The sequence below is a fragment of the Coloeus monedula genome (genome assembly GCF_965178545.1).
Source record: "Coloeus monedula genome assembly, chromosome: 20".
Taxonomy (NCBI): Eukaryota; Metazoa; Chordata; class Aves; order Passeriformes; family Corvidae; genus Coloeus; species Coloeus monedula.
Window position 1 is genome coordinate 7,967,378 of NC_138800.1, and position 23,437 is coordinate 7,990,814.

A 23,437-nucleotide genomic window follows, 5' to 3' on the forward strand; every position below is an offset into this window, starting at 1 on the left:
CAGACCTTTATCTGGAACAGTAATTCAGAACTCAAATTCTTGCTTGAAATTAATCTTAAACCGCAACCTGCCCAACTCGGTCACGTGTGCAGAAATAATTTCTGTTAAATGGCTCACAGAGGTAAACTAACTAGGTTTTCACTTACTTTGTCGTTGTTTGTAAGTGAAGTATAAAGTGTAAATACACATTTTGGTTTTGTTTGCCTAGTTGGAACCATACCTGAGCAGCTTGGGCACTGCTGTTGTGGACAACTCCAAGGACATGAATCAAGGAGTAGGAACTTCTCAGGTGAGTGACTTTGGACAATGCAATCAGCATTATCTTCATAGAGCTTCTAGAGTATTTTGTGAAGGGGAGAGAGCCAACACACATTAGAATGGGCTAATAGGAGACACTGAACTTTTGTGGAAACAGCCCATTTGTGGCCTGGGTGGCACCTTTGCCCATAACTAATTCCCTACACAACAAGACAGCAACTGAAATTTCTTACTGTCAAGATGAAAAAACAGCTCTGATGAAGCCTGTCTTTAAAGAGGGATGGTTTATAATGAATGGTAGTAATGTGCTGCTCAGAATTTGGTTTTGATAGACCAGCTCTGTCATGCCAGTTCTCAGAAAAGGGAGGCAGAGCTGCCAGTGCACAGCGTGCAACACGTTTTCGTCATTCCCTTGGGAAATCGGTTGGGATCTGATGTTACTGTTGCTAAGCAGTCAGCAAGCTTTGCAAGTCATAAATTATTATGGCATGCCAGCAGGAAAAAGAAACAAGATCAGGAAGAAATAGGACTTGAGGATGTTCTGAGAATGTTAAAGATGGAATTGCACTGTAATGCCAGAAGGATTTGGTATAAGAATATGCAATTCAGCAGCTTGTTCTTCTGCTCTGTGCACATTTTGGGTGCCTTTTCTTCTCTATCTAAAATACTAGTTATACTTTTTATTTTGACTTTGTAAGATGTGGTGTTGAAACTGCGTTGTGAGGTTTTCCCCTATTTAAACACTTTTCCAAAACCATCTGGAGATGATAGAGCCTTCATTTCTTGGAGCAGCCATGTCTGGGAATGGCTTTATCCATATGAAGTAAGTTCAATGGTGTGTCTCAAAAATTGCCTTTATAATTGCTGTGCCATTGGCTGGTTCAACAAAAGGAATGAGTGAATCCTTAGGTTTGAAATAGTCTCCTAAAAACTGAAAAAGGGTGTGTGTGAAGAGAATACAAAGCACTGGATTTGCTTTTCTTGTTGCAACTTTTCTTTGGCTGGAATTTTGTCAGGCTGTTGATTTAGTGCCTTTTGCCAGTATCAAACTGACTTGTGACACACCACCACAGCACTGTTTTCATGGCTGGCAGGGATTTTAATGTTTCATTTCTTCATATTTCTGCATTCTTTTCCTCCTTGGCTTCACTTCTTAATTTGAAATGACTGCAGTGGTATTTCTGTTTGTACAATACCACAAATCGCAGCAAGTCTGTTTCTCAGCATTTAAATGGGGATGGGAAGCAGTTTTTTGCTTTGGGTGAGGTGAGGTCATCTGAGCTGAGATTTTTCTAAGGACTGAAGATGTCTTTCGTAATGTGGCTTCTGAACTAATTGAGCTGTTCTTGCTGCCAGTGGCAGCAGAGGACACACTTTTAATTCAGAAACCTTCCCTGGGGTGGCAACAACCCTGGAACAGTAACCAGTGAGATTTCAGACTGATTCTAAAACGACAGGTGAGGACTTTCAGTGCTATGAGACAGACAAGCAGAGGGATTTCAGGCAAGCAAATTCTTGGCTGGAAAGTTAATGAGAAATAGACTTGATCTCTCTGCTAGAGCTGCAGGCAGACAGGCTGCTCTGAAACATACTGCTTAATGGAGTGGAATGAAATCAAGATGAAGTAGCTCATATTCAAAATCCAACTAGCAAAACCATGGGCTTAAGAAGGCTGAAAGATGTGTTGTAACAGCTGGGCACTTTACTGAGCAAACTGCAAGAAGTTTGTGGTGGTTTGTTTTTGAGTAGACATTTATGAAATGAAGCCTGTCTCAGAAGATTTTCATGGCCAGTTTTTATAAACCTTTTCTAGTTGTATGGTTCATTTTCAGTTTTTCCCTCTTTCTTTTTTTCTTTTTAAACATGAATGAAGCTGTCACTTCAGTGTCAGTTCTTGGAGGTTACAGACAGGCATTTTCTCTGGGAAGCTGTGACCATAAAACTGAAGTCTGATGTTCTGTTTGTAACTTTGCACAGTTCCCTATCATGAGACATAAAAACACACACTGGGAACAGAACATTTCATCAAATTTCAGGCCTAATTTTGAAAGAGGAAGGGCATCTTTGAGTAGGTGAGGTGTTTATAAGAGATATTTCCTCAAAGCCCTCTGTTTAAATAACGATTTAGAGCTCTCCCATTTGCTTTAGGAGAAACTTTGCACTCGTACCTAAGTGTGAACTTCTTTGTCAGCTTTTGAAAAAAAGATTCAGTCTGACAGACTAAAAAGTAAACAACTGCTCAAAGTAATGTCCCCAAACTGTTCCAGCTGAATAATTTGGTTCTTTTTAGCACCTAGTTTTCTTGCAGGAACATGAACTGCCTTTGTGTCTGCAAATGAAGTCATTACACACAAAACTAGTCATTAACATGCGATGTCGCATTCACGCTCTTGTTTGCAAGAATATCATTCCAGGCCTTGAGAACCTCTATTCAGCTTGGAATTTCTATGCTGGTTATGCCATTCCTGCTGAATCCAACCACTTTATTTGTCTTGGTGCAGGTTGCCAGATGTACTGCAGCTGCCAGGACAGCTGTCAGCCTGAAGTTGTGCCTATTTGGCAGCTTGGAGGTCTCATCAGTGTGGTGTAGCAATAGTCCAAATAATCCATGGGCTAATTCCATTCTCCTTGTTATCTAGTGAGCTAATAATCAAACACATCTCAGTATTTGCAGTTTAGTGTTGTTCTCTGGCATTTTGGGCTTCATCAATACACTTTCCAAGCACTGCAAGTAGAATTTTACCTTCTTGTTTGTCATCCCCACAGGTTCTCCTATACCACCATCTCAATCTCCACAGTCACTTTTAATGGGAGCGAGGTTGCAGAGTGCTCCTACTCTCACAGATATCTACCAAAACAAGCAGAAGCTCAGAAAGCAGCACTCAGACCCAGTTTGCCCCTCCTATGCTGGGTATGGATACAGTCATTCTCCACAGCCAAGCAGGCCAGGTAGCCTGGGAACATCACCTACCAAGCACATGGGATCCTCACCCAGGAGCTCAGACTGGCTCTTCAAAACCCCGCTACCAACAATCATCGGCTCTCCCACTAAGGTTTGTTACGTTTGCAATTCTCAGTAACACAGTGCCTGAAACCAAGAATATTTTGGGGTTTTAACTTTGGTTTTTTTGTTTGTTCTTGCTCTTGATCCTTAAAGGCAACAGCTCCTTTCAAAATACCTAAAACTCAAGCATCCTCCAACTTGCTGGCCCTGGCAAATCGCCAGGGCTTGGCCGAACCCCCACTGCAGCCTAAAGATATCACTGACCCGAGGGACTTCACACACTTCCACTCCAGCCAGGCAGCTGACAAACAGGCAGGAGAACAGCACAGCAAAACCACCTTTGGCAGGTAGGCACTGCAGGGTTCATAATCCATCCCTGGGGGAGGCAACTGGGCAGCAGAACTGCACACAGCAGCTCTGAGAGGGTGAGTGAGCTGTGAGGGGATGCTGAGGTTTGGTGTGTGCAACAGAAACATTTTGTACTGGCTATAAATATAGCAGGGACTTCCTGGAGCACTTTGTGTTGCTGTCTAGTTCCCTTTTGTTTTGATTAGCTGAATCTGGAATTTCATTGCCTCTGTAAAGCCTGTTCAGTTTTTGCTTGAAAATCCCTATGACAAAATTTGCAATATAAATTTTTTAAGAGAAAAAGGTCTCTTTATTTTTATGGTTTGCTCTATTTTAGTAGATCCGTGCTAACGAGCAAGATTTCAATGCTTTCTCTATTTTTGTTGAAAAATTCTCTGTAGTAAATATCAAGAATCTTAGTCATCCTTAGCTGCAAGTTGGATGATATTACTGAATAACTTTTTTTTTTTGGGAATTCATGTGTTTTCCTGTCCAGATCTGTTAGTACTGGGAAGCTGTCAGATCAACAGGTAAAGACCACCCTTGGGGGCCAGTTATACCAAGGCAGTACAGACAGCCTCAACACAGAGAGGCCAATGGATACAGGTAAGGATCAGAGTGATACATCCCAGCTGTCTCTGTATGCCTGGGTTTTTATGGAATGCCAGCTGGATCACAGTTCTGCTTCCAACTTCGATAATTGGTTCTGACAATTTTTAGCCTCAGCACAGAAGGCTTTTTTTAATGTTTAAGGGGATCTGTTCCATTTCTTTAGCACAGCTTTAAAAATAACCAAGACAGGAAAATACTTATTTCTGTGCTAAACACAGAAATATCTTGACTGCCTGTGCTGGCTGGAGGGGTTTGGGATTTTCTGGTCTGGTTTTATTTTTAATTCAGCATTTGTGGCTTTTCATTTCCTGATTCCACCTTGATTTTAGATGAAAGCCAGTTTATGTAATTCTGGGTGTTTGAAGGTTTTTTTCTCCTCCTCCCCAAGCTTGTCCCTTGCCACCAGAAGCTCTCCCTTCTGAGCAGGTGGAAGGAGTTCTGCAGACAGAGCTGGTCTTTAGCCTCCAGATCTGTCATGATCTGCCTTGAGAATTTTTCTGTTGTATCTTTTGCTGCAAAACTGACATCTTCAGCCTCTCAGGGAGTCTCTGTTGCTGAGAGTAGAACACTGAGATATGAAAATAAAAAGATATGTTAAGCCTGCACCTTGACTGTTTGTGTTTCACCAAGACTGTCCACTCAGCTTGTTTTATTTCCTGTCAGAACCTCTGACTAGTCCAGGGCTTGGATCTGCATCAAAGCACATTGTAGTGCAGTGCTCCAGTTTGCTGCATATAATTACATCTTGGTGTGATTATATGGAATAGGAACTAACTTGCTGAAATGTTCTCTCCCAGCTCCAGCAGGAGCCTATGGAATTGCAATGGCAACTCCATCCATGGGAAGCGGGGTGAGTTCTCGGGCTGTCATGTTCACTGTGGGGTCCCCTCCAAGCAGTGCCACCCCTCCTACCTGCACCCACATGGTCCTCAGAACAAGAACCACCTCAGGTAAGACTTTCCTGGCAGTTGTGTGCACATTTCTCAAAGGCAGCACTTAGGCTTGTCCACTTCTTGGGCCAGTAGCCTGACTGCTGCCTTGCACGGGGCCTACAGTAAAAGTGCTCTGGAAAGCAGAGATCAATATCAGGTGGTTTCTGCCTTTTCCCTGCTAAAGAGGGTCAGAGGCACAGATTTACAATCCAGCAGTGAGTAACCTCCTGTGTACACAGCTTTACTCCCCCACAGGGAGTGTAATCTCTCTGGCAAAGGTGGAGAGGAAAAGTCAGAATTTTTGCCTGCTGCCGTGCATTGTCCCAGAAACAGCACACCGAGGGTGGCAGCTGCCTGCATTTTGGAATGTATCAGCTGTGCTGCCAAATATCAAAGACCTCAAGGTTAAGGGCTTCAGGTGAGCAGTATGAACTCACCAGAACCTAAAGCCATGAATCCCAGAATCTGTTAGGAATTACCACTGTTGTTACAGCACAGCCTGTGCACTCTCTGCAGAGCCATGCAAGGAGCAGTGAGGAGAGCCTTCCATGGGGGACTCTGTGCTGGCTCCTGATGTGTCACTTGCTGTCACCCACAGCCCCAGTGCTGAATCAGACTGAATGTGTGTGTTATTTTTCTTGTAGTTGGATCAAATAGTTCCGGAGGGTCTCTCTGCTCCACTAGTGGCCGTGTTTATATGGGCTCTCCTCCTGGTATTTATATGGGCTCCTCTCCTCCGGGGGCCGAGGCGGCTCCGAGTCTGAAGTACATCCCTTATGGTACTTCCCCTCCCAGCCTAGAGGGCTTTATCACTTTTGAAGCTCCTGAATTGCCTGAGGAAACTTTAATGGAGGTATAGAAACAATCATTTAATGTTTTCTTATGTGTGATGTTGCTGAAACAGACCTGGTCAAACCGGGGCTGCTCCATATGCTTTGTAGTTTCCTCTGTGCTGTCTCACGTGTTGTTGTGTTTTTTTGTTTAAGATGTTGAAAATATTCCTGTATCAGTAGTTGCCAGTTTCTCTCTGGTAGTTATTGCTGGCATTTCATAAATTTGAATAGGTAACCAAAGGAACATGACTGCTTTTGTCCAGCAGAGCCTCGCAGAGAGGCCTCTGTTTAATGCCAGGTTTCTGGATGTGGGTGCTGACAGTAACAAAGCCCCTCTGGGCATTTCATTGCTTCTTCACAGTCAGGGAATGATGTTAAATCCTACTTGTGGGGAGATCATCCTATATTTTTCAAATGTGCGGGGGAGTGACACTTTAAAAACACAAATTGGGGTGGTCTTTCACCAGAATGCTATTCTTGGAGTGTACATTTCTCAAGACAGATTGCTGTTCTGTTTTCTCATTCACATCTTGCTGGAAGGTGTTTGGGTCCCTATTGAATCTCTCTTATAACATGAATGCTTACCAGTCCACTGTATTCTTCCCACAGATAGAGTTTAAAATGTATTTAGACTTGTATTATTAATGAAAATATTATAAATATGTTTGATTAGGTTTGAAGGACAGAGCAGCAGTGAGTTGTTCACTCCACTTGAAGTTTTTAGTCTAAAGTGTAAACTTTGGTAACAGCCACCTTTTAACACAATATAATTCTGGAGCTAGGTGTAAATTAGAGTGAAGCAGATCAGTTCTTTTGTAGGTATTAAGTCTGTTACATAATAAAAGCCAAAATGTTCCTCCTGGCTCTTCACACAAGTGCCAAACATCCTTTTGTAGTGCTGATAATACAATAATTTGTCCTGCTTGTAATTCCTTTAGTTCCTCAGGTTTCAACATACAACTCCATGTACCAATTCCTTTGGCTTTGTTGAAAGACTCTTAAGTATAAGCTACAATATTTTGAATTCATTAACAAAGAGAGAACAAGTTCAGATCTGTTGGGGCTCATTTGGTTCTGTCATCCCTAATGCTGGCTCTACCACAATGGGATTTCTGCATGGAACTGACATACTAAGAAATCCTTAAATGATTAACAAGAGTTTTAAATGTGGCTGATGGCTCAGAGTGGTTAAATTGCTGTCATCTTTCCCTCTGACAGAGAGAGCACACAGACACACTGCGCCACCTAAACATGATGCTGACATTTACAGAGTGTGTTCTGGATCTGACAGCAGTGAGAGGAGGAAACCCAGACCTGTGCACTTCTGCTGTGTCACTGTACCAAATCCAGGAGAGCATAGTTGTGGATCAGATCAGCCAGCTCAGCAAAGAATGGGGGTGAGTATGCAGTCAAATGGGAGAATTAGTGAAGATTCAACACATCAAACGTGTTTAAACTCTGCTCTCTTTGCTGGGAGTGATTGTTTTCCTGTATAGAATGATTTTTTATGAATGATTTTTTTAACAACTGCAGACAGATCAGAAAGAACAAAGACAAAAGATTCTTTTCTGGTCTGCCACATGAGCTGGGGAAAGTGTTGAGTTCAGGCTTGAGGTGCACCAGTGCATTTCTGAGCATGGAGATTTGTGTACCAGCTTCTGGTAAATCTGAGCACTCATCCCTTCCTCTTCACTGAAGCACTGAGCTGGAGGTTGGGAGGGGAGAAGGAGGGTCCAAATTTGGTTTCACTGGAAAAACAGTCAATCAATACAAAATCAAAAGCAAGGAGAAATATGAGAAATTTGAAGTGGTGGGAAAGGGCAGTTCTACTTCCTGCCTTCTTCCTGAAGTAATAAAAAAATCAAAAGCCAACAGAAAAACCCTGCAAAGTGTTTGCTTTTCACAACTGAGAATTCCAGGGGGATAGGAAATGAAAAGTACACCCAGTCACTTGTGGTGAGACGTTGACCTCGGGCAGAGAGTCCCCACAAATAAGTGCTCCTTTTTAAAATGTCTGCATTTAAAGCAGTTTGTCTTTGCTGCTGCAGCTCCTAAATGAGCAGATGTCCCCTCACCCCGTGACAGGGTGTTTGTGAAGGGAAGGGAGGGGAGGGGTGGAGCTGCATTTTAAACATCTGTCTTCCTTTTCTGCTGTTGCTGGCTCCTGTTATGATTAAAAAGTGGTGTCTGCCCCTGGCTTGAATGCATTCAAGAAAGGTATTTTGATGCATAATTTACTTTTTTCCCCCCTCTTCTCCCTAGACAAGTGGAGCAGCTGGTGTTGTATATGAAAGCTGCCCAGTTATTGGCATCTTCTCTGCATCTTGCCAAAGCACAGGTCAAATCTGGGAAACTGAACCCATCCACTGCTGTTAAGCAAGGTAGATGCATCATCTAATTTGCTTTGCTTGTGAATTTTCTTTGCTGATACATCAGTAAGTTTAAGTTGCAACATTTGTTTTGTTTTTCTTCTCTGCAGGAGAATTTTAGATATGTACAATTGCACAATTCTGGTAGTAAACAGCCAGAAACAGTTAGGAAATGGGTATTTTTAACTGGAAATGGAAATTATTTGATAGACACTCAAGTCATAAAAGTGGTGGAGTAAATAAACACTAAAAGCACAAGTTTAAACAAGTTTACTTTGAACTTAGGCTGAGTTGTTGTTTGGATTTTGTTCGGGGATTTTAAAAAATTTCTTCTTACCTTTCTGCCAGTTGTGAAAAGCCTCAACGAGAGATACAAATTCTGTATTGGAATGTGCAAAAAATTGACAGAAAAGTTGAATCGTTTCTTTTCGGACAAGCAAAGGTTCATTGATGAAATCAACAGTGTAACTGCAGAGAAGCTCATCTACAGCTGTGCTGTGGAAATGGTAAGTCCCTCCTTTTCCCAGAACGATAGGAATTGCTGCCTTCTCTCACATACCTCCTCTACATAACCAGAAAATAGAATTGATATTTTCAGTGACCACACAGGAAATTTAACTGCTTTAGTGATGAGAGGGAATTCTTTGTGTCACGCAAAAGATTCTGGCAAGTGTTGTGCTTAATGATGGTGTCATTGTGCACCATTAGTTTCTTTCTTTACAAGAGAATGCAGGTGTAAAAATGAGCATGGAAACACAGAAGATCAAAAAGAGCTTTTATAGATCTTTTGTACAGAATATTCTCAGTTACCTCAGTTTTCTCTCAGAATCAGAATGGCTTGGAAGGGACCTTAAAGATCATCTAGTTCCACCTTCATTCTGTTGTCTGAGTTATAACAACCCATCAGCTAAATTAAAGCTGAAAAATGGTTTCTTAATGACACTTTTAGATGATTAATTTTGAATGTTTCGTTTTGCTACTTGCCTGTTAGAGTTTATGAAACTGAATGTCCTGACTGATTGCAGGTGCAGTCGGCAGCTCTGGATGAGATGTTCCAGCAAACTGAAGATATCACATATCGATACCACAAGGCAGCCCTGCTGCTGGAAGGACTGACTAAAATACTGCAAGACCCTGCAGATATAGAAAATGTACACAAGTGTAAGTTCAGCTGAATAATGAAGATTACATGGGATTAACACATTGTAAAATATCTCTGGTCATCACCTGTCTTGTGCCTCTCTCTGCAGATAAATCCAGCATCGAGCGAAGGCTTTCTGCACTCTGCTACAGCACAGTGGCTGTGTATGAGCAGTAGGAATATCCTGAGGACCAGATGGTGTGAACATAAGGGACCACATCAGTGATACTGCACTTTTTTCACTACAGCTTAATTGTTGTCCTTGTTCTGCCCCATGTGGAAGATGATTCTTACATTTCTGTGGTGACTACCAAAGAAACAGCAGCATATTCAAAGAGGAGAAATTCCAAAAGTACACTTGCCTTACCGATCCAGCAGCTCCTTTTCCTTCCTAGCAACAGAATTTAAAAGAATCTCTCTTCACATTTCAAACTGATCCTTGTACGTGTGCTTTGAACTTGAATGATCAGGGTTTGGTTTTTTTTCCTCGTGAGGTTTCTGGAGAGAGGATCCTTCTGCATCAGGTACAAAAGAGACATTTCCCTCCGAAGATTCCCTCACGAGTTTTTAAGTTGTTCAGTAAAATGTGGCTAAGTGAATTTGGGAAACCCTAACCATGTGCAAGTGCTGCTTGAAGCTTTTTGGGGCTCAGCTGCCTTGTCTGGGAGCTCACCTGTTGTACACACGGCTCAGGTTGTCATATGAAGGGATGGCAAACACGCTCTTCCCTGGGGGAGAAGTGGGGATGGAAGAAATTCTCTCCATCTGTGCAAAATCCCCAGGGGGTTTTCAGCTGATGTGGATACAATTTGATGATCTTCTTCCAAAATATTTTGTTTTGCACTAATTTACTAAAGCAACTGTATATTCATTTTTGAAGAACTATATTAAAAAAAAAAATCTAGAGAAAGAAGGCACAATGGACTTGGCTGAATTTCATTTCAGTGTACATAAAATTCTTTTCAGAATTTCAAATGTAGCTTCTAGAAGACTTTCAAACAAACTGTGTAAAAACTTGTATTCATGTGAACCTTTCCATTTTATACCTATTTGTCTAATACTTGAGTAACTACTGCTCTGGACTTTCTCAGTAATAGCAATGTTGAGTTGCTGGTTGTTTGCTTTTTCTATAGATTTGGTTGCATCTTTTGTTGTGCATGCAATATGTGCATTAATGCCTGCAGTCTTTAGGGGTGTAATGACAGTTCTCTGTAGTTTGTTTCTTGGGCAGTATTACAATAAATACTGTAAACTGAAAGGTTCTGCAAGGAACCATGCAAAAAAAAGAAAAAACCAACAAAAAAAAAAAAACAAAAAGCAGAAAATAATGTTGTGGTTTGAGATGCTGGTAAAATGATGTAGAATCTCTACATATAGAGTGTGTGAAAAATCAGGATTCTTTTGTGTGCATTTTGGGGGAGAGGTGGGAAGCTTCATTCAGCCTTATAGGCGTTGTCATTTCAAGCATCCCATGAGATCATCAGGACAGCGATTTGCAAAGCATTTAAAGGCAGATCAGCTTCTCTGGAAATGGTTCCTATACTTTATTTTTGGGACTCTTTTGTTACTCAACTGCTTGAATACTTGAATAAACCATTCTCCAGGACAAAATCATTTTAATCCTCTTAAACACAGTGGTCTGAACTATTTGACAAAGTTGTACAGGGCTTACACATCAAAATATTGTTTCAGTGTTGGGATAACCATGTGTTTCCTTTACTTTGACAGAGTAATGTACTTTTTACCTTATTTATCTGTATGAAATTCCAACAGTTAATTTGAAAGTGTTTGTTTATATAATGTTTGTATTTTTAGGTCTTTAATACGGTGTTTCTACCTCTCCTTTGTAATTGCATGCATTATTCTTGGAACTAGGTAATAACTCACTGAACTGTTGCGTAATAGCCTTTTTATTATGGCCTGTATAAATGTATATTAAGGTAAAAATAAATACTGACACTAGAAGTGTTTCTATGGTACAACTGAGCTTCTGTGTCTCTGTGACCAGAGGTGTTAAATTTAGGAAAAAATCTCTACTTGACTAGGTGAAGAAGTTGCTGAATGTTCCCCTAGCAGCTGGACCTGCCACCAGGGCAGGATGAGGCAGCATCCTTGAGTTTATTATCTCTGGATAGCTCTGGCACAAAGTGTCCCTGAGTTTGTTTTCCCCTGGATTTAGGAGACAATTTACCCTGCTTCTTTTTTTTTTTTTTTTTTTTCCCCTTTATTTCTTTATTTTTTTTAACTCTGATTGGAAAATGAAAATGCTAAATAGGATCCTCGGTAACAGCTGTATGATCTTTCAACGAGGTGCTTATTTGTTGCCTCTAGCAAAGAGGAGCTGTCTGAGCTGCCAAAACAGCATATACAGAGCTAATTGACAAAAGCTGGCAGGAAGTTACAATTTCTATCCAAAGTTTACGAAAAATGGGCTTTGTTCACCTTACAGCTCATACCCTCTGCCCAGCTGAGGTGTGCTGTGGTAGCTGCTGTGTGGCTGTTGTATTTTTGAGTGGTACTATCAAATTTTCCCCAATTTATGATTAGAAAACCCTCCCATTGTGAGTGGCACATAAAGAGGATGAGGAAGAAGTGAGCTGGGAATGCTAATGATATGTCTGAGCCCGAATCTAGGAACAAAGCAACAGCCTTAATGCATGGGTCTAGGAGATAGGCTGCTTTTCTCAGGAACTCACTGAGTTTTGTTGGTTTTCTTTCTTTCCTTTCAGGATTCAAGCTCATTCTCCTTCCCCTCTTGCCAGCAAGGCTACAGCTGCACAAACAGGAGGAGAAGAAAAGGGCTATTCTTGCTGGCTGTTTTCAGGAGGAGGAGACCAATGTTCATGGCCTGTCTCTCTGCATAAACTCATTCCACAAAGATCCTGAAGCTGTCCTCTGTCTTTGGCTCTCTGTGCTGAACAGCAGGTGCTTGTTTTTACCAAATACTTTTTTTTTTCCCCCCAGCCTTTGAAAGATAGAACTTGAAAGGAGAGATCTGATGTGCTTTTCTAGCTCAGCTCTCCAGCATCTCCTCGAGTCTTCTGCACTTGTTCTGCTCTGTCCATAGTGCAAAATGTCAGCTGAGGAATCTAAACCACGTTTTGATTGTGACATTTGCTGCTTTTTACAAGCAAGAAGTTGAACTCTCCAGCCCTTCCTCTGACACAGAGGAGGAAATCCAGTTAATTTAACTTGCAACCAAGATGCTACAAGTTATTCCAAGGAGCATTTTGAGGGGTGAGTTGTTCCTGGGACTCGCTGAGTTTTGCATAGTTCTTGCTATTACCTTGTACAGCTACACCAAGTTATTACCACATCACCTCAGGGTTCAGAGGCAGTAACTTGTGATTTACCTATGTCACAGTGCTGTGCACAGCTACATCAAAAAGGGAAACTTGCTTTTCATCTGGAGCAGAGAAAGCCAGATCCTGCTGCTTCCAAAGCTTGTTGAGGCTTTGAAATTCAGATAGGCTGGCTCATGACCTGACTTTTGACCCACCAGCTTTTTGATTCCTGCTTCCTCTCCTATTTTGGGGGGTATCTTAAATTTAAATTTTGCTCCTTTGACTTTTTTGTCTTCTCTTAGCTCTGCTTGCTACTATCTTTTTTGACTGTCCAGGATGTCTTTTAAGTCTATAAGCAAATCTCTTTTCATCCTGAACTTCCCCATCTGACCTGAGCCATAGCCCTGGCTGTGGCTTTTTCCATAGGGCCCCCACAGCTCCTCCTTTCTGCAGAGGAGTGAAGTCTATCAGGGTAACCCCTCTCCTGAGGTCTCCGAGTCAGCTGGAGCCCAGCTGAAGGAAGCCTTGGCACTGCTCCTTTGGACAAACACCTTTTCAATAGGCTTTTGTGCACGGCAGGCTCCCCCCTCCTCACTGCCTGAAAGCCAACCGAGTGCCAGTGGGGCTGTTGAGTCTTGTTGCAGTCCTCATGCCAATCATTCCCATTGTTTCTTTGTGTCCCTTTCACATTTTCCATGGCCTGAACTCTGGTGACAATGCAGCCCACAGACCAGGGCTCTGTGTGACACAGTATCTCCTTCTTGCGAATGTGAGATCAGCCACAGCTTTCAAAACAAGTGATGCCATAAATGAACTGAGCTGCATTGATTCCTGTAGGTTCCTTAAAACCTCTCCCTGTTGCTCATCTTCTGAACCCGCTTTTATGGTCGAGTGCTGTTTGGGTTTTGTATCTGCCCATCTTGTGCCACTGGCTGGGTTGTGTGACTTCCAGAAAACACGTGGAATCTGAGACTAGGCAGACATTTAAGCAGAGATTGAGGATTGCAGCTGAAAACCTGAAGTTCCGTGAGTGTGGTGTGCAAGATAAAAGGATGTTTATTGATTAGCTGTGTTATTTGGTGGACTCTTGAAAGCAAATACTGCACAGTTTATCTTCCAAATCAAAGTCCTCCTTCCCCAGGCTCTGCTGGATGATTTTGGAAGCAAGGTAAGGATCAGCACAAAGGGCTGTTCTCCAGGGCAGGGCAGGAGCCTGTCTCTCCTTGCTGTTAATTGACTCCAAGAGGGGAGTGAGGGCTTTAAGGAATGAGGAGGACGGGAATCTCGAGCTCAGCTTCTCAATAAAACACCTCTTGCTGCTGTAAGTACAGATTAGAGCCCCGCCACCACTGCTCACCTCCCAGTTTCTCTGGAGTTCCATTGCTTTCCCATAAATAGCTCCCTTTATTGTTTCTGAGTGATTGAATTGAAATAGAAAACACTGCCAGCTTCCAGGCGTGGGGAGCACGGGGTATTCCTCTGTCTCACTCGGGATCCCACACTTCCCTGAAATCCACGTGTCTCACCCAGCTGAGACTCTCCAATGCTAAAAACACCCTCAGCCTTGTTTCCTGTCCTTACCTGGCCAAAATATGTCCCTGACAAGGACCAAAAGGAACTGTCTCCCAGGACGCTGCCTCATTTCTGCAGAGGTTATCCCTGCTGACCCCTGGGGTAACTGGGAGCTGGGATGTTTGCTTCCAGTGTGTGCTGCCAAGTACAAGCAGCACTGTTGTAATGTGAAAACCCTCCAGGCTGATGGGTGAGAATTTTACAAGCTCTGGAGAATCCATCCACCTCCCTGCTCCTGCTGACATCCTGGAGTGGGTGCATTGCAGCACTGTTTCCCCAGGCACCATCTAATGCTCCATGCTGAGGGCTCAGGCTTTTACTGGGATTGAAGTAGCATTAATTGCCCCTGGGCCTGCACAGAGCTCCACCCTGCTGTGCCTGCAAGGATGCTGACAGGTAAGGGGAAGTATTTACATCAGGCAATGGTCCTGTGAGGATCATTCCTACTTCTACCCATGTTTTCTTCAATGCAAACCCAGTTTCTTTCCATACATCACCTAGGAAGGACCCTGTCAAGCCCAGCCTCTTTCTCCTTCCCGTGTTGCCTCCTACATGCAAGTTTTAGCAGTTGTTTGTGTCATTCTTCTCCACAGTGGGGTGTTTACTGATGAAATTTGTGTAACAGCTTGTGAAATGCTCCTGCTGAGCTATAGCAGTGAAGCCAACTGACCACAGAAGCCAAGCTTGGTGTTTCGGGGGAATTGTGGTTCAGCACAATCTGAAGCCAAAGGACACTCCCAGCCTCGGAGGGCCGTGTTGATGTGGGAAAATGGGATTAAACTTTGCAGGAGAAGGGGTGGTCTATGCCAGGAGCTTGCATCACCTGGGCAGGAGCACCCAGGTGCCAGCCCTGTGTGTCACAGAGGTGTGGTAGGCACGGATTTAGTGGGGTACAGCTCCAGCTAAGGAGCTTTAGCAGTAAATAGCCCGGGTAAATCGTGTCACAAAAGGCAGTGTGTAACCACCTGCATGTAATTTTTAAATAACCCCCGTGCCTTTCTTAGAGTAAGTTGTGGCAGGTCTATTTTTAACCGGAATGTGCCCAGCCTTGCCTGAGCTCCTTTCCCTGCGTTTATTTTTGGCCCGTTTCCCACGCCAGGACTGTAACAAGGTTAATTCGGCCGTCCTGCCGGGCATGTCCTGCCTCCCCTAAAGCAGCACCTGCCCCGCTTTCCTTCTGCTCCGTGGCCGGAGACCGCTGCCAGGGCAGGGCAGGGCCACCCGCGGGTGCCGCCGCCGCCTCGTTCGTCCCCCGCTCCCTGCCCCGATAAGGCTCCGCAGGGACTCTGCCCTCCGTCCGCAGAGCGGCCCCACGCCCCGGCAGCGTTTCACAACCGGCCCGGCAGTGCCAGACCCGCCGGAGCCCACGGAGGACTGCGGCAGCCTCGCGGTGCAGCGAGCCCGGCAGGAGCATCCCCGACAGCGGCAGTCAAGGTACCGGCGGTACCCCCGGTTCCGGGGGCGGCCGTGGGGACACATCCTTCACCCCGCTCTGCTCTTTTTCCCCCCTCCTTTCCCCTCTCTCACACCGAGACCCCCGGGCGGGGCGGCCCCACGGCCTCGCCCGTTCCGCTTCCGTCATGTGAGCGGAAAGAGGAAGCGCCTGCAGCGGCGGCGACCCCGGTGGGCGGCGGGGCCGCGGGGGCGGAGGGTCCTGTCCGGGGCGGAGGGCACCGGCCGCGGGGAGAGCCACGGTCTCGCAACCACCGTGCCGCAACCACTGCCGCGGCTGTCGCCGTAACCCCGGTGTCGTTCGGGGGTCCCCGCGGTTCCTCGGGGAGGGGGTGGGGGTCCCCATCCCGCCGTGTCCTCGCCCGGTGTCGCTCGGTACCGCGGTGCCGCCGCGAGCAGCTCCCGGCTCCCTCGGTGACATCCCCGCGTTCCCACCAACGCCCTGCGCTGCTTTTCAAACTTTTCTAACTCGGGAATTACGTAAGGATTCAGAGAGATGCGGCAGAATTCGGGACAAACGGCGGCGTGTTCGCTCCCCGGAGATGGGGCGGGGGGTGCGGCTGGGCGGTGGGAGCGTGTCCGGTGCTTTTGGGGACGAGCCGGGGTGTGTGCGGCGGAGGGAGGGCCCTGTGGTGAGCTGGGTGTCGCCGGTGTCTCCTCAGCGCTGAGCAGCCATGGAGAGGATGCAGCAGATCGTGGGGCGGGCGAGGGCCGCCTTCAACTCGGGCCGGAGCCGCCCGCTGGAGTTCAGGATTCAGCAGCTGAAGGCCCTGGAGAGGATGGTGCAGGAGAAGGAGAAGGACATCCTGGCAGCCCTCAAGGCCGATCTCAACAAGGTCTGGGTCAGGGAGTTTCTCTCCTCAGTCGTGCAAAGACAGTGGTCAGCCCTGAAGGGAAAGTTGGAAGGCCAGAGGCTGCCTTTGCTGTGCTAAATGGCTTTTGCTCTTGTTCATCTTGGCCCTGGCTCCCACTGTGGCCTGCAAAGGTCTGCTGCCATCATTTCTAAGAAGTTAGTCTAAGGCAGGACTGCAAAGGCAAATCCTGGCTGTCAGGTTTGGTTCTGCCTCACACACCCAAACTGGCTGTCTTTGGCCAGGGATCCTTTGGGGCAGCGCTGCCAGTGACAGACACATGGGAGCAGCAGGGCTGTGATGGTGGCTGTGGGAGGTGGGTGCCTTTGCCATCCCCTCCCCAAACTCCCTTTTCTTTCAGTGTGGGCACAATGCCTACAGCCATGAAATTCTGGGTGTGCTGGGGGAGCTGGCCCTGACCATGGAGAAGCTGCCATCCTGGGCAGCCCCTCAGCCCGTGAAGAAGAACCTGCTGACCATGAGGGACGAGGCCTACATCGGCTACGAGCCGCTGGGAGTGGTGCTGGTCATCGGGGCCTGGAACTACCCCTTTGTGCTGGTCATGCAGCCCCTGATCGGGGCCATTGCAGCAGGTGGGGATCCAGCACAGCCCCATCCTTCGTGGGGTGGTGGGTGGGTGCTGGGGAGAGGATGTGAGGGCTCAGTGTCGGTGCTGTGTCTGCCCTGCAGGCAATGCGGTGGTGGTGAAGCCGTCGGAGGTCAGCGAGAACACGGCTCGGCTGGTGGCTGAGCTCCTGCCACAGTACCTGGACAAGGTGGGTGTGGCCCTGTGTTTGACGTGACTGTCCTGCTTCCAAAGGGCTCCTGCAGGTTCGAGCCAAATCCATTGCCTGCTCTCTTCAAAGGAGCATAAGCAGGAGGCACAGGAAGGGTTGAATTCGAGTCCAAAGGTACACTGACAAGTTCTCCCTGTGTTTGTGTGTGTGCTTACATAACGCTGCTGCAGTGTGACAGCCTTTTTGACACCTGTGGCCATATGGAGAGGTGTGTGTGTGTGTACTTCTCACTGCGGGAGCTTCTCTTTTGGAGCTGTCCTGGAGATGCCCTTAGGTCAGCACAGGTTGTGTAGGATGCTGGCTCTTCCTGAGAACTGAGCACTGTGTGTTCAGTGGCAAGATGTCCTGGGTTTTCATGTCTGAGGAGGAGGAGGAGGTGTTGTTTCTCCTCCTCTTGCCTGGCAGTTCCGTCATCCCTTGCACTATATCACTGAGACAGACTGTTGCTGTGACTGCAAAACCTCTGTGGAATTTTCTCCAGGAGTTACCGCCTTCCACAGGTGGGAGGCAGGAGCAGAGGAAGGAGACAGTCCTTGGGAGAGCCTGACAGTCACATGAACCCTGATTCTTGCTGTGTGGGAGCAGCTCCACAGCCAGACTCAGCCCTGGCCTCAGCCTCCATTTCTTTTAGTTCACGTGGCACAAAATGGGAAATGAAACTTCATTTTGGGAGAAGGAGCAGAGCATATCTCTGATATCACTACATTTTGTCCCTATCATGAAGTAGGCCACAAATAAGTCTGCCCTCTGCCACATGCAGAGCTGCTGCCTTCATGTAAGTGCTTTGAATCAAGGTAACTCTCAGGGTCTTGTTTGCCCTGCAGGATCTGTACCCCGTGGTCACTGGAGGAGTTCCTGAGACAACCGAGCTGCTGACCCAGAGATTTGATCACATCCTCTACACTGGCAACACCGCAGTGGGCAAAATTGTGATGGCAGCAGCTGCCAAGCACCTGACCCCTGTCACCCTGGAGCTGGGTGGGAAGAGCCCCTGCTACATTGACAAGGACTGTGACCTGGCTGTTGCCTGCAGGTCAGCTTGTTGCGCCTCTGGTGGGCCCTGAGCAGTGGAATGGGTACCCTGTGAGGCAGGGGGATGTCTCTGGGCCAGCATGCCCAGCTCAGGTGGTGCCTGGTGGGGAAAACCATCTCCCTTTCTCCTTATCACAGGCGGATAACATGGGGCAAATACATGAACTGTGGGCAGACCTGCATTGCCCCAGACTACATCCTGTGTGACCCATCCATCCAGAGCAAGGTGGTGGAGAACATCAAGACAACTCTGAAGGTGAGGGAAGAGTCCCTCGTGCAGTGGGAACAGTCCCTGTTGCAGGCCAGGTGTGATTTCCTGGAGCTGTGGCTGTTGGAAGCTGTGCTGAGCACTTTGTTTCTGCTGTGCCCTTTGCCAGGAATTCTACGGGGAAGATGTGAAGTCGTCTCCAGACTATGAAAGGATCGTCAATAAACGTCACTTCAAGAGGGTCAAGAGCCTGCTGGAAGGGCAGAAGATTGCTCATGGGGGAGAGACTGATGAGGCCTCCTGCTTCATAGGTGCTGCTGGCAGCTGCTGGGGAGGGGAGGTGGTAGTGGGTGCTTTTTGGGGTCTGTGTCTTCCCTGGGTTGTGTTGAACGCAGGTCGAGTCCAGGACAAGGTCCTGGGATGGGCCATGTCTGTGTCCAGCTCATGCTGTTCTCCCATTCTCCCGTTTGCCTCAGCACCAACCATCCTCACTGATGTTTCCCCGGAGTCCAAGGTGATGGAGGAGGAAATCTTTGGACCAGTGCTGCCCATTGTGACTGTGAAGAGCGTGGAGGAAGCCATTGAGTTCATCAACCGTCGGGAGAAGCCACTTGCCCTTTATGTGTTCTCCAACAACAAGCAGGTGGGTCTGGGCTCTGCCAGAGGAGATGAACACTGTTGACATGTAGTTCCCTTCCCAGTATTTTCAGTTATATGGTCTGGTCTCTTCTCTGAGCCTTTTTAATGTTTTGGGCTTTTTTATTTCTTTTTCTAGTTGATCAAGAGAGTCATCTCAGAAACCTCCAGTGGGGGTGTGACTGGAAATGATGTCATTATGCATTTCTTCCTCTCAACTTTGCCTTTTGGTGGTGTTGGTAAGTTACTGGTGCTCTTTAAGAGTTGGGACTTGCTGCACAGTGTGTCCCAGGGGACAACAACTCATGGTTTGTGTCTGGGTATCCCTGTGCCTGCTACAGCCCAAGGATCTCTGTGCAGCAGATCTTGATAGTGGTAAGTTCTGGGAGTGGATTAGGACAGGGGCCAGGAGGGAAAAACCTTTGGGTGTATTTTTGGAAAGACTGAAACATTTAGTGCAGCCTGATGGGAAAGGTGCATTAAAACCATCAGCTGCAATCAGGGTGATTGGCAGAAATTACAGGTAGACATGAGGTGAGGAAAAAGAGTGTTGGGAGTACAGATGGACATCGTAGACGCTGAGAAGTGCTGCAGGGGAAGGGTCAGTTGTCCTCAAGTGGACAGAGTTTTGCCTGGCTGAGCCTGAGGAGTGACCCTGCCTGGCTGTGCCCCTCAGGTCACAGCGGGATGGGCGCCTACCACGGCAAGCACAGCTTCGAGACCTTCTCCCACCGCCGCGCCTGCCTCATCAAGGACCTGAAGATGGAGAGCACCAACAAAATGCGGTACCCACCTGGCAGCCAGAAGAAGGTGGATTGGGCCAAGTTCTTCCTCCTGAAGCGGTTTAACAAGGCCCGAATTGGGCTCTTTGTGCTGGCCCTGCTGGCAGTTGTGGCAGCGGTGATGATTAAGGTGAGTCGAGGGTCTTTGCTGTCTGTGCAACTTACTTGATCTGTTCTTTGCAACTGCAGCCCTTTCATTAAGCCTGACCTCTTTTTCTGTCTCATGATATCTGTCCCGCCTTAAATTCTTACCTTCTCACTCTTGCAAGCAGTTTGTAGAATAGGAATATCCCCGGAGAGATCTCACAGGCTGCTGTGCTCGTTGTTGCTCTTCCCTGGTAGGTGATACCCGTGGGATGCTCCCTCCAGAGGCAGAGGTTGGTAGTTTTAGACTCGTTAGGAGTGGTTTCAATTCCTGGGCTTCCTTCAGCAGCGTTTGAGCTGCCTCACAGCCCAGAGAGCTGCGAGTGTGTGCCATGGCATCCTGGGGAGGGAAGCTGTGTCCCAAAGCCGGGGTCTGTGACGAGCTCTTGCTCCTCCTTGCCCATTGCAGCCCCTGTCTGACCTCAGCTCAATTATTCCCGTTTCCTCCCTTGTTTCCAGCTGGGTAGTGCGGAAGGGTGGGATGTCCTCTCCTCTCTGCAGGAGGCAGAGGCTTGCAGGAGGCTCAGGATGCCTCCTGAGGTGGAGGAGCAAGATCCGAATTTCTGAGCGTGATCGCTGTTGGTTGTCCTTGTCTGACAAACCAGGCACTGCATGTGCCTTCACTGACTGCTCTGTGGGGTTTAGTGAGCTTGAGGGAGCAGCTCCTGAGGGGACAGGAGGTGGCAGGGTGGATCAGGACTCTGCCTTTCAGTCTGTGTAGTTACTGCTGCAAGGAGACACTCAGGAGCCCAACATCCCAGGGGAAATAACCTGCCCATGTAATCCAGAAGGAGATTTAAGAGCCAAGAACTGGCTCAGGCCTCAAGGGAGCAGACAGGGAGGGGAATGAGGGGGGGAAACTCACAGCATCTTGAAATCATTTGGGTTTCTCAGAGCCACCAGTCTGTGCTGAAGAGAAAAGCCCTCTTGGTTGTGCTGGCTGTGCAGAGGCTGGGCTGGCCCAGCGGGTGGTAAGGAGGAGCAGGTTTCAGAGCACTGCTGTGGCTGTCACAGTGAGGTAGGAGCCTTTTTCTTCTCCTGTGTGTAGACCTAGTTTGAGACTGGGAAAAGCTTTGTAGATGAGTGAATGTGGGGCTTGGAGAAGGTTTCCCTCTGAGCCAGAGCTCCCTCTGAGCTTTCCCTGGCATCTGAGATAACCAGTGCATGCTGAGGGGCAGGAGGCAGGAGAGCTGCACGCTGGGGAACTCCCTGACTGAAGGGGCTTTGCTTCAGGCTGTTCTAGAAAGGGAATTGGTTTTGTCTCAGCAAATCCTTCACAGGCCCTTGGTGTTGTGTTTTGCTTTCACAGGTGGTTAACTGATGAAGAGAGAAGGCACCACGTGCACGTCATACTCTGGGTGCTCGCTTTGTGTCTGTTTCCTTAAGCTGGGGGAGTCATTATTTTCTTTTGTTCTGGGTAATTTCAGTGAGCTGTCGAGCACACAGAGTAGCCTTAGAGAGGCACTAACCACGAGAAGGCTCAGATTCCTGTTTACTTAAAAGCCATGCTGGAGCAGAGGGACCAGTGGGGACAAGCTCTACAAAGGAGGACTGCAGAGCAAGAAATTCCAGTCCGTACCTCCACCCCGTGCCATGCAGAGCTTCCAGGGACACACAGTGTCTTGCACCAAACCACTCATCTTCCTTCAGCGATCAACAGGAGCTCAAGTTTCAGCAGTCCCTGGGTTGACAGTGTTTTCCCTGCAGTTTGGGGATGGTCTGCTCCTGTTGTGCCCTGAACACCCGCTCTCCTGGTGACAAGCTTGAGACAGGCTGTGCTGCCCGATGCATTTGGCCAAGAGTGGTGAATAAACCCAGTGAGGTTCCCCTTGCCGTTTAATTGAAGTGAAACATTCGTGAATCTCTGCAAACCGGAATCATCCACAGCTGGTGGGGGTTCTGGGTTTCATCATGTGCCTTTAGCAGTTAGAAAATTCCAAAGGTGATGCCTGCACTGCCTGTATTGTGCTGGTGAGTGCCTAATGCTGGTGCAAAAGAACTTTCAGGCCTATTTAAAGTGGGAATGACAAATGCCTTGTGGATTATCCCAGCCCCACGCAGCCACTCGCTTGTTCCCAGTGGGATGGGGAAGAGAATTGGAAGGAAGTGAGAAAACTTGTATGTTGAGATAAAAATAGTTTAATAGGTTAAGTGAAAGTTGGGCTTGCAGGCAGATTAAAGCAAATCAAGGAATTCATTCATTAATTCCCCTCATCAGGCAGGTGTTCAGCCATCCACAGGAGAGCAGGGCATTGTCTATCCTGGTGGTGACTTGGGAAGACAAACACCGTAACTCCCAATGTCACAAATCCAAACCAGCACCATCCTGCTAGGAAGGAACTTAGTGACACCATGAAAATTAACTTCATCCCAGCCAAAGCCAGCACAAAGCTGTTCCTGGTCAGATTCCTCCAAGGGAAAACAATTACTGGAAGAGTGTGTGTGCTTCTTCATGTTTGAGCTTCTCAGGATGCTGTAATCTTGCACTGGGGAATAATGTGGGGCTTGTTCTAGCTTGGGGGAAGGATGCTGAAGGAATTGAAGGTGAAAGAGCTTTAGAAATATTAATGTTAAAGCAAATTAAAAAGTTATTACTACATGCGATTAATATAGAGTAGAAAATAATATTTACTGTGCAATAAGTGGGATTTCTTCATGTCTGGTGAAAGTCCATGTGCTAAGCCTTTTTGATGATACATTTTGCAAGCCACTAAATAAACACTAAGAATTTAAATAATCCAAGTGTGGTAAGTCCTTGCAGTCTCCTGAGGAATCCTGCTCTGCTGGTCCCAGCTCTGGCCATGGCTTGGCAGAATGGCACAGGTGTGTTTTGAGGTGTCTCTGCCCCAGCACACGTCCCTGGCACAGTGGGGAAAGGGTCCCCCAGAGCTCTCTTGGACACTGAAAATGCTCCTGGAGCCAGGCAGAGAGTGGGGTGAGCCAGTAGAGGAGCTGGCCTTGCAAATCCATCCCTGGATGGCCTCCCACCTGCCTGGTTGGGGTATTTTTAGATCCCAAGTGTGAGTGTTGTCTCCCGACAGCAGCTGTGGCACTTGGGCCGCGCGTCCCCTTTGCCCTGGTGTGGGCAAAGCCATGTGGTCCCTGCCATCCCACACCGGGGCTGAGTCACTGCCCTGGCTGGAGGCAGCGATCCAGGGCTCCACAGCCCAGGACAGAGTTGG

At 47.1% G+C, this 23,437-nt stretch overlaps 2 protein-coding genes across 8 annotated transcripts in view; both read left to right on the forward strand.

Moving 5' to 3' along the window:
• Nucleotides 1-11,479, forward strand: part of ULK2 (unc-51 like autophagy activating kinase 2) — a 36,236-nt gene extending 24,757 nt beyond the window's left edge. The window contains exons 18-28 of the mRNA XM_082294746.1: nt 209-289; nt 3,025-3,311; nt 3,416-3,609; nt 4,107-4,216; nt 5,020-5,172; nt 5,799-6,007; nt 7,206-7,384; nt 8,250-8,368; nt 8,705-8,862; nt 9,382-9,517; nt 9,607-11,479. Of these exons, the coding sequence (XP_082150872.1) occupies nt 209-289; nt 3,025-3,311; nt 3,416-3,609; nt 4,107-4,216; nt 5,020-5,172; nt 5,799-6,007; nt 7,206-7,384; nt 8,250-8,368; nt 8,705-8,862; nt 9,382-9,517; nt 9,607-9,674 (1,694 nt within the window). The 3' untranslated portion in view covers nt 9,675-11,479. The remainder of the gene's footprint in view (nt 1-208; nt 290-3,024; nt 3,312-3,415; nt 3,610-4,106; nt 4,217-5,019; nt 5,173-5,798; nt 6,008-7,205; nt 7,385-8,249; nt 8,369-8,704; nt 8,863-9,381; nt 9,518-9,606) is intronic.
• A 4,177-nt stretch (nt 11,480-15,656) lies between these two features.
• LOC309580633 (aldehyde dehydrogenase family 3 member A2-like) lies at nt 15,657-22,992 on the forward strand. Of its 7 annotated transcripts, XM_082294748.1 has the most exons (12): nt 15,657-15,787; nt 16,468-16,641; nt 17,018-17,249; nt 17,347-17,432; nt 18,278-18,486; nt 18,624-18,741; nt 18,863-19,004; nt 19,170-19,336; nt 19,469-19,568; nt 20,006-20,241; nt 21,150-21,273; nt 21,565-22,992. In XM_082294748.1, exons 2-11 carry the CDS (start codon nt 16,480-16,482, stop codon nt 21,228-21,230), a joined length of 1,533 nt encoding a protein of 510 aa, XP_082150874.1. In that variant the 5' UTR covers nt 15,657-15,787; nt 16,468-16,479; the 3' UTR covers nt 21,231-21,273; nt 21,565-22,992. The 7 variants fall into 7 exon arrangements, 6 of the variants coding, with proteins under 6 accessions (XP_082150874.1, XP_082150873.1, XP_082150876.1 ...); XR_014226999.1 differs by lacking the exon at nt 21,565-22,992 and having other exon boundaries at nt 20,006-20,488; nt 21,150-21,189; XM_082294747.1 differs by having other exon boundaries at nt 21,150-22,992.
• Nucleotides 22,993-23,437: the final 445 nt, after the last annotated feature.

What these genes read in the sequence shown, in the direction of transcription:
- LOC309580633 (XM_082294747.1), top strand. Translation starts at nt 16,480, where the DNA reads ATGGAGAGGATGCAGCAGATCGTGGGGCGGGCGAGGGCCGCCTTCAAC. An exon ending in TGCCACAGTACCTGGACAAG is followed by an intron (nt 17,433 to 18,277) that starts GTGGGTGTGGCC and finishes TTTGCCCTGCAG; the next exon opens with GATCTGTACCCCGTGGTCAC. An exon ending in ACATCAAGACAACTCTGAAG is followed by an intron (nt 18,742 to 18,862) that starts GTGAGGGAAGAG and finishes GCCCTTTGCCAG; the next exon opens with GAATTCTACGGGGAAGATGT.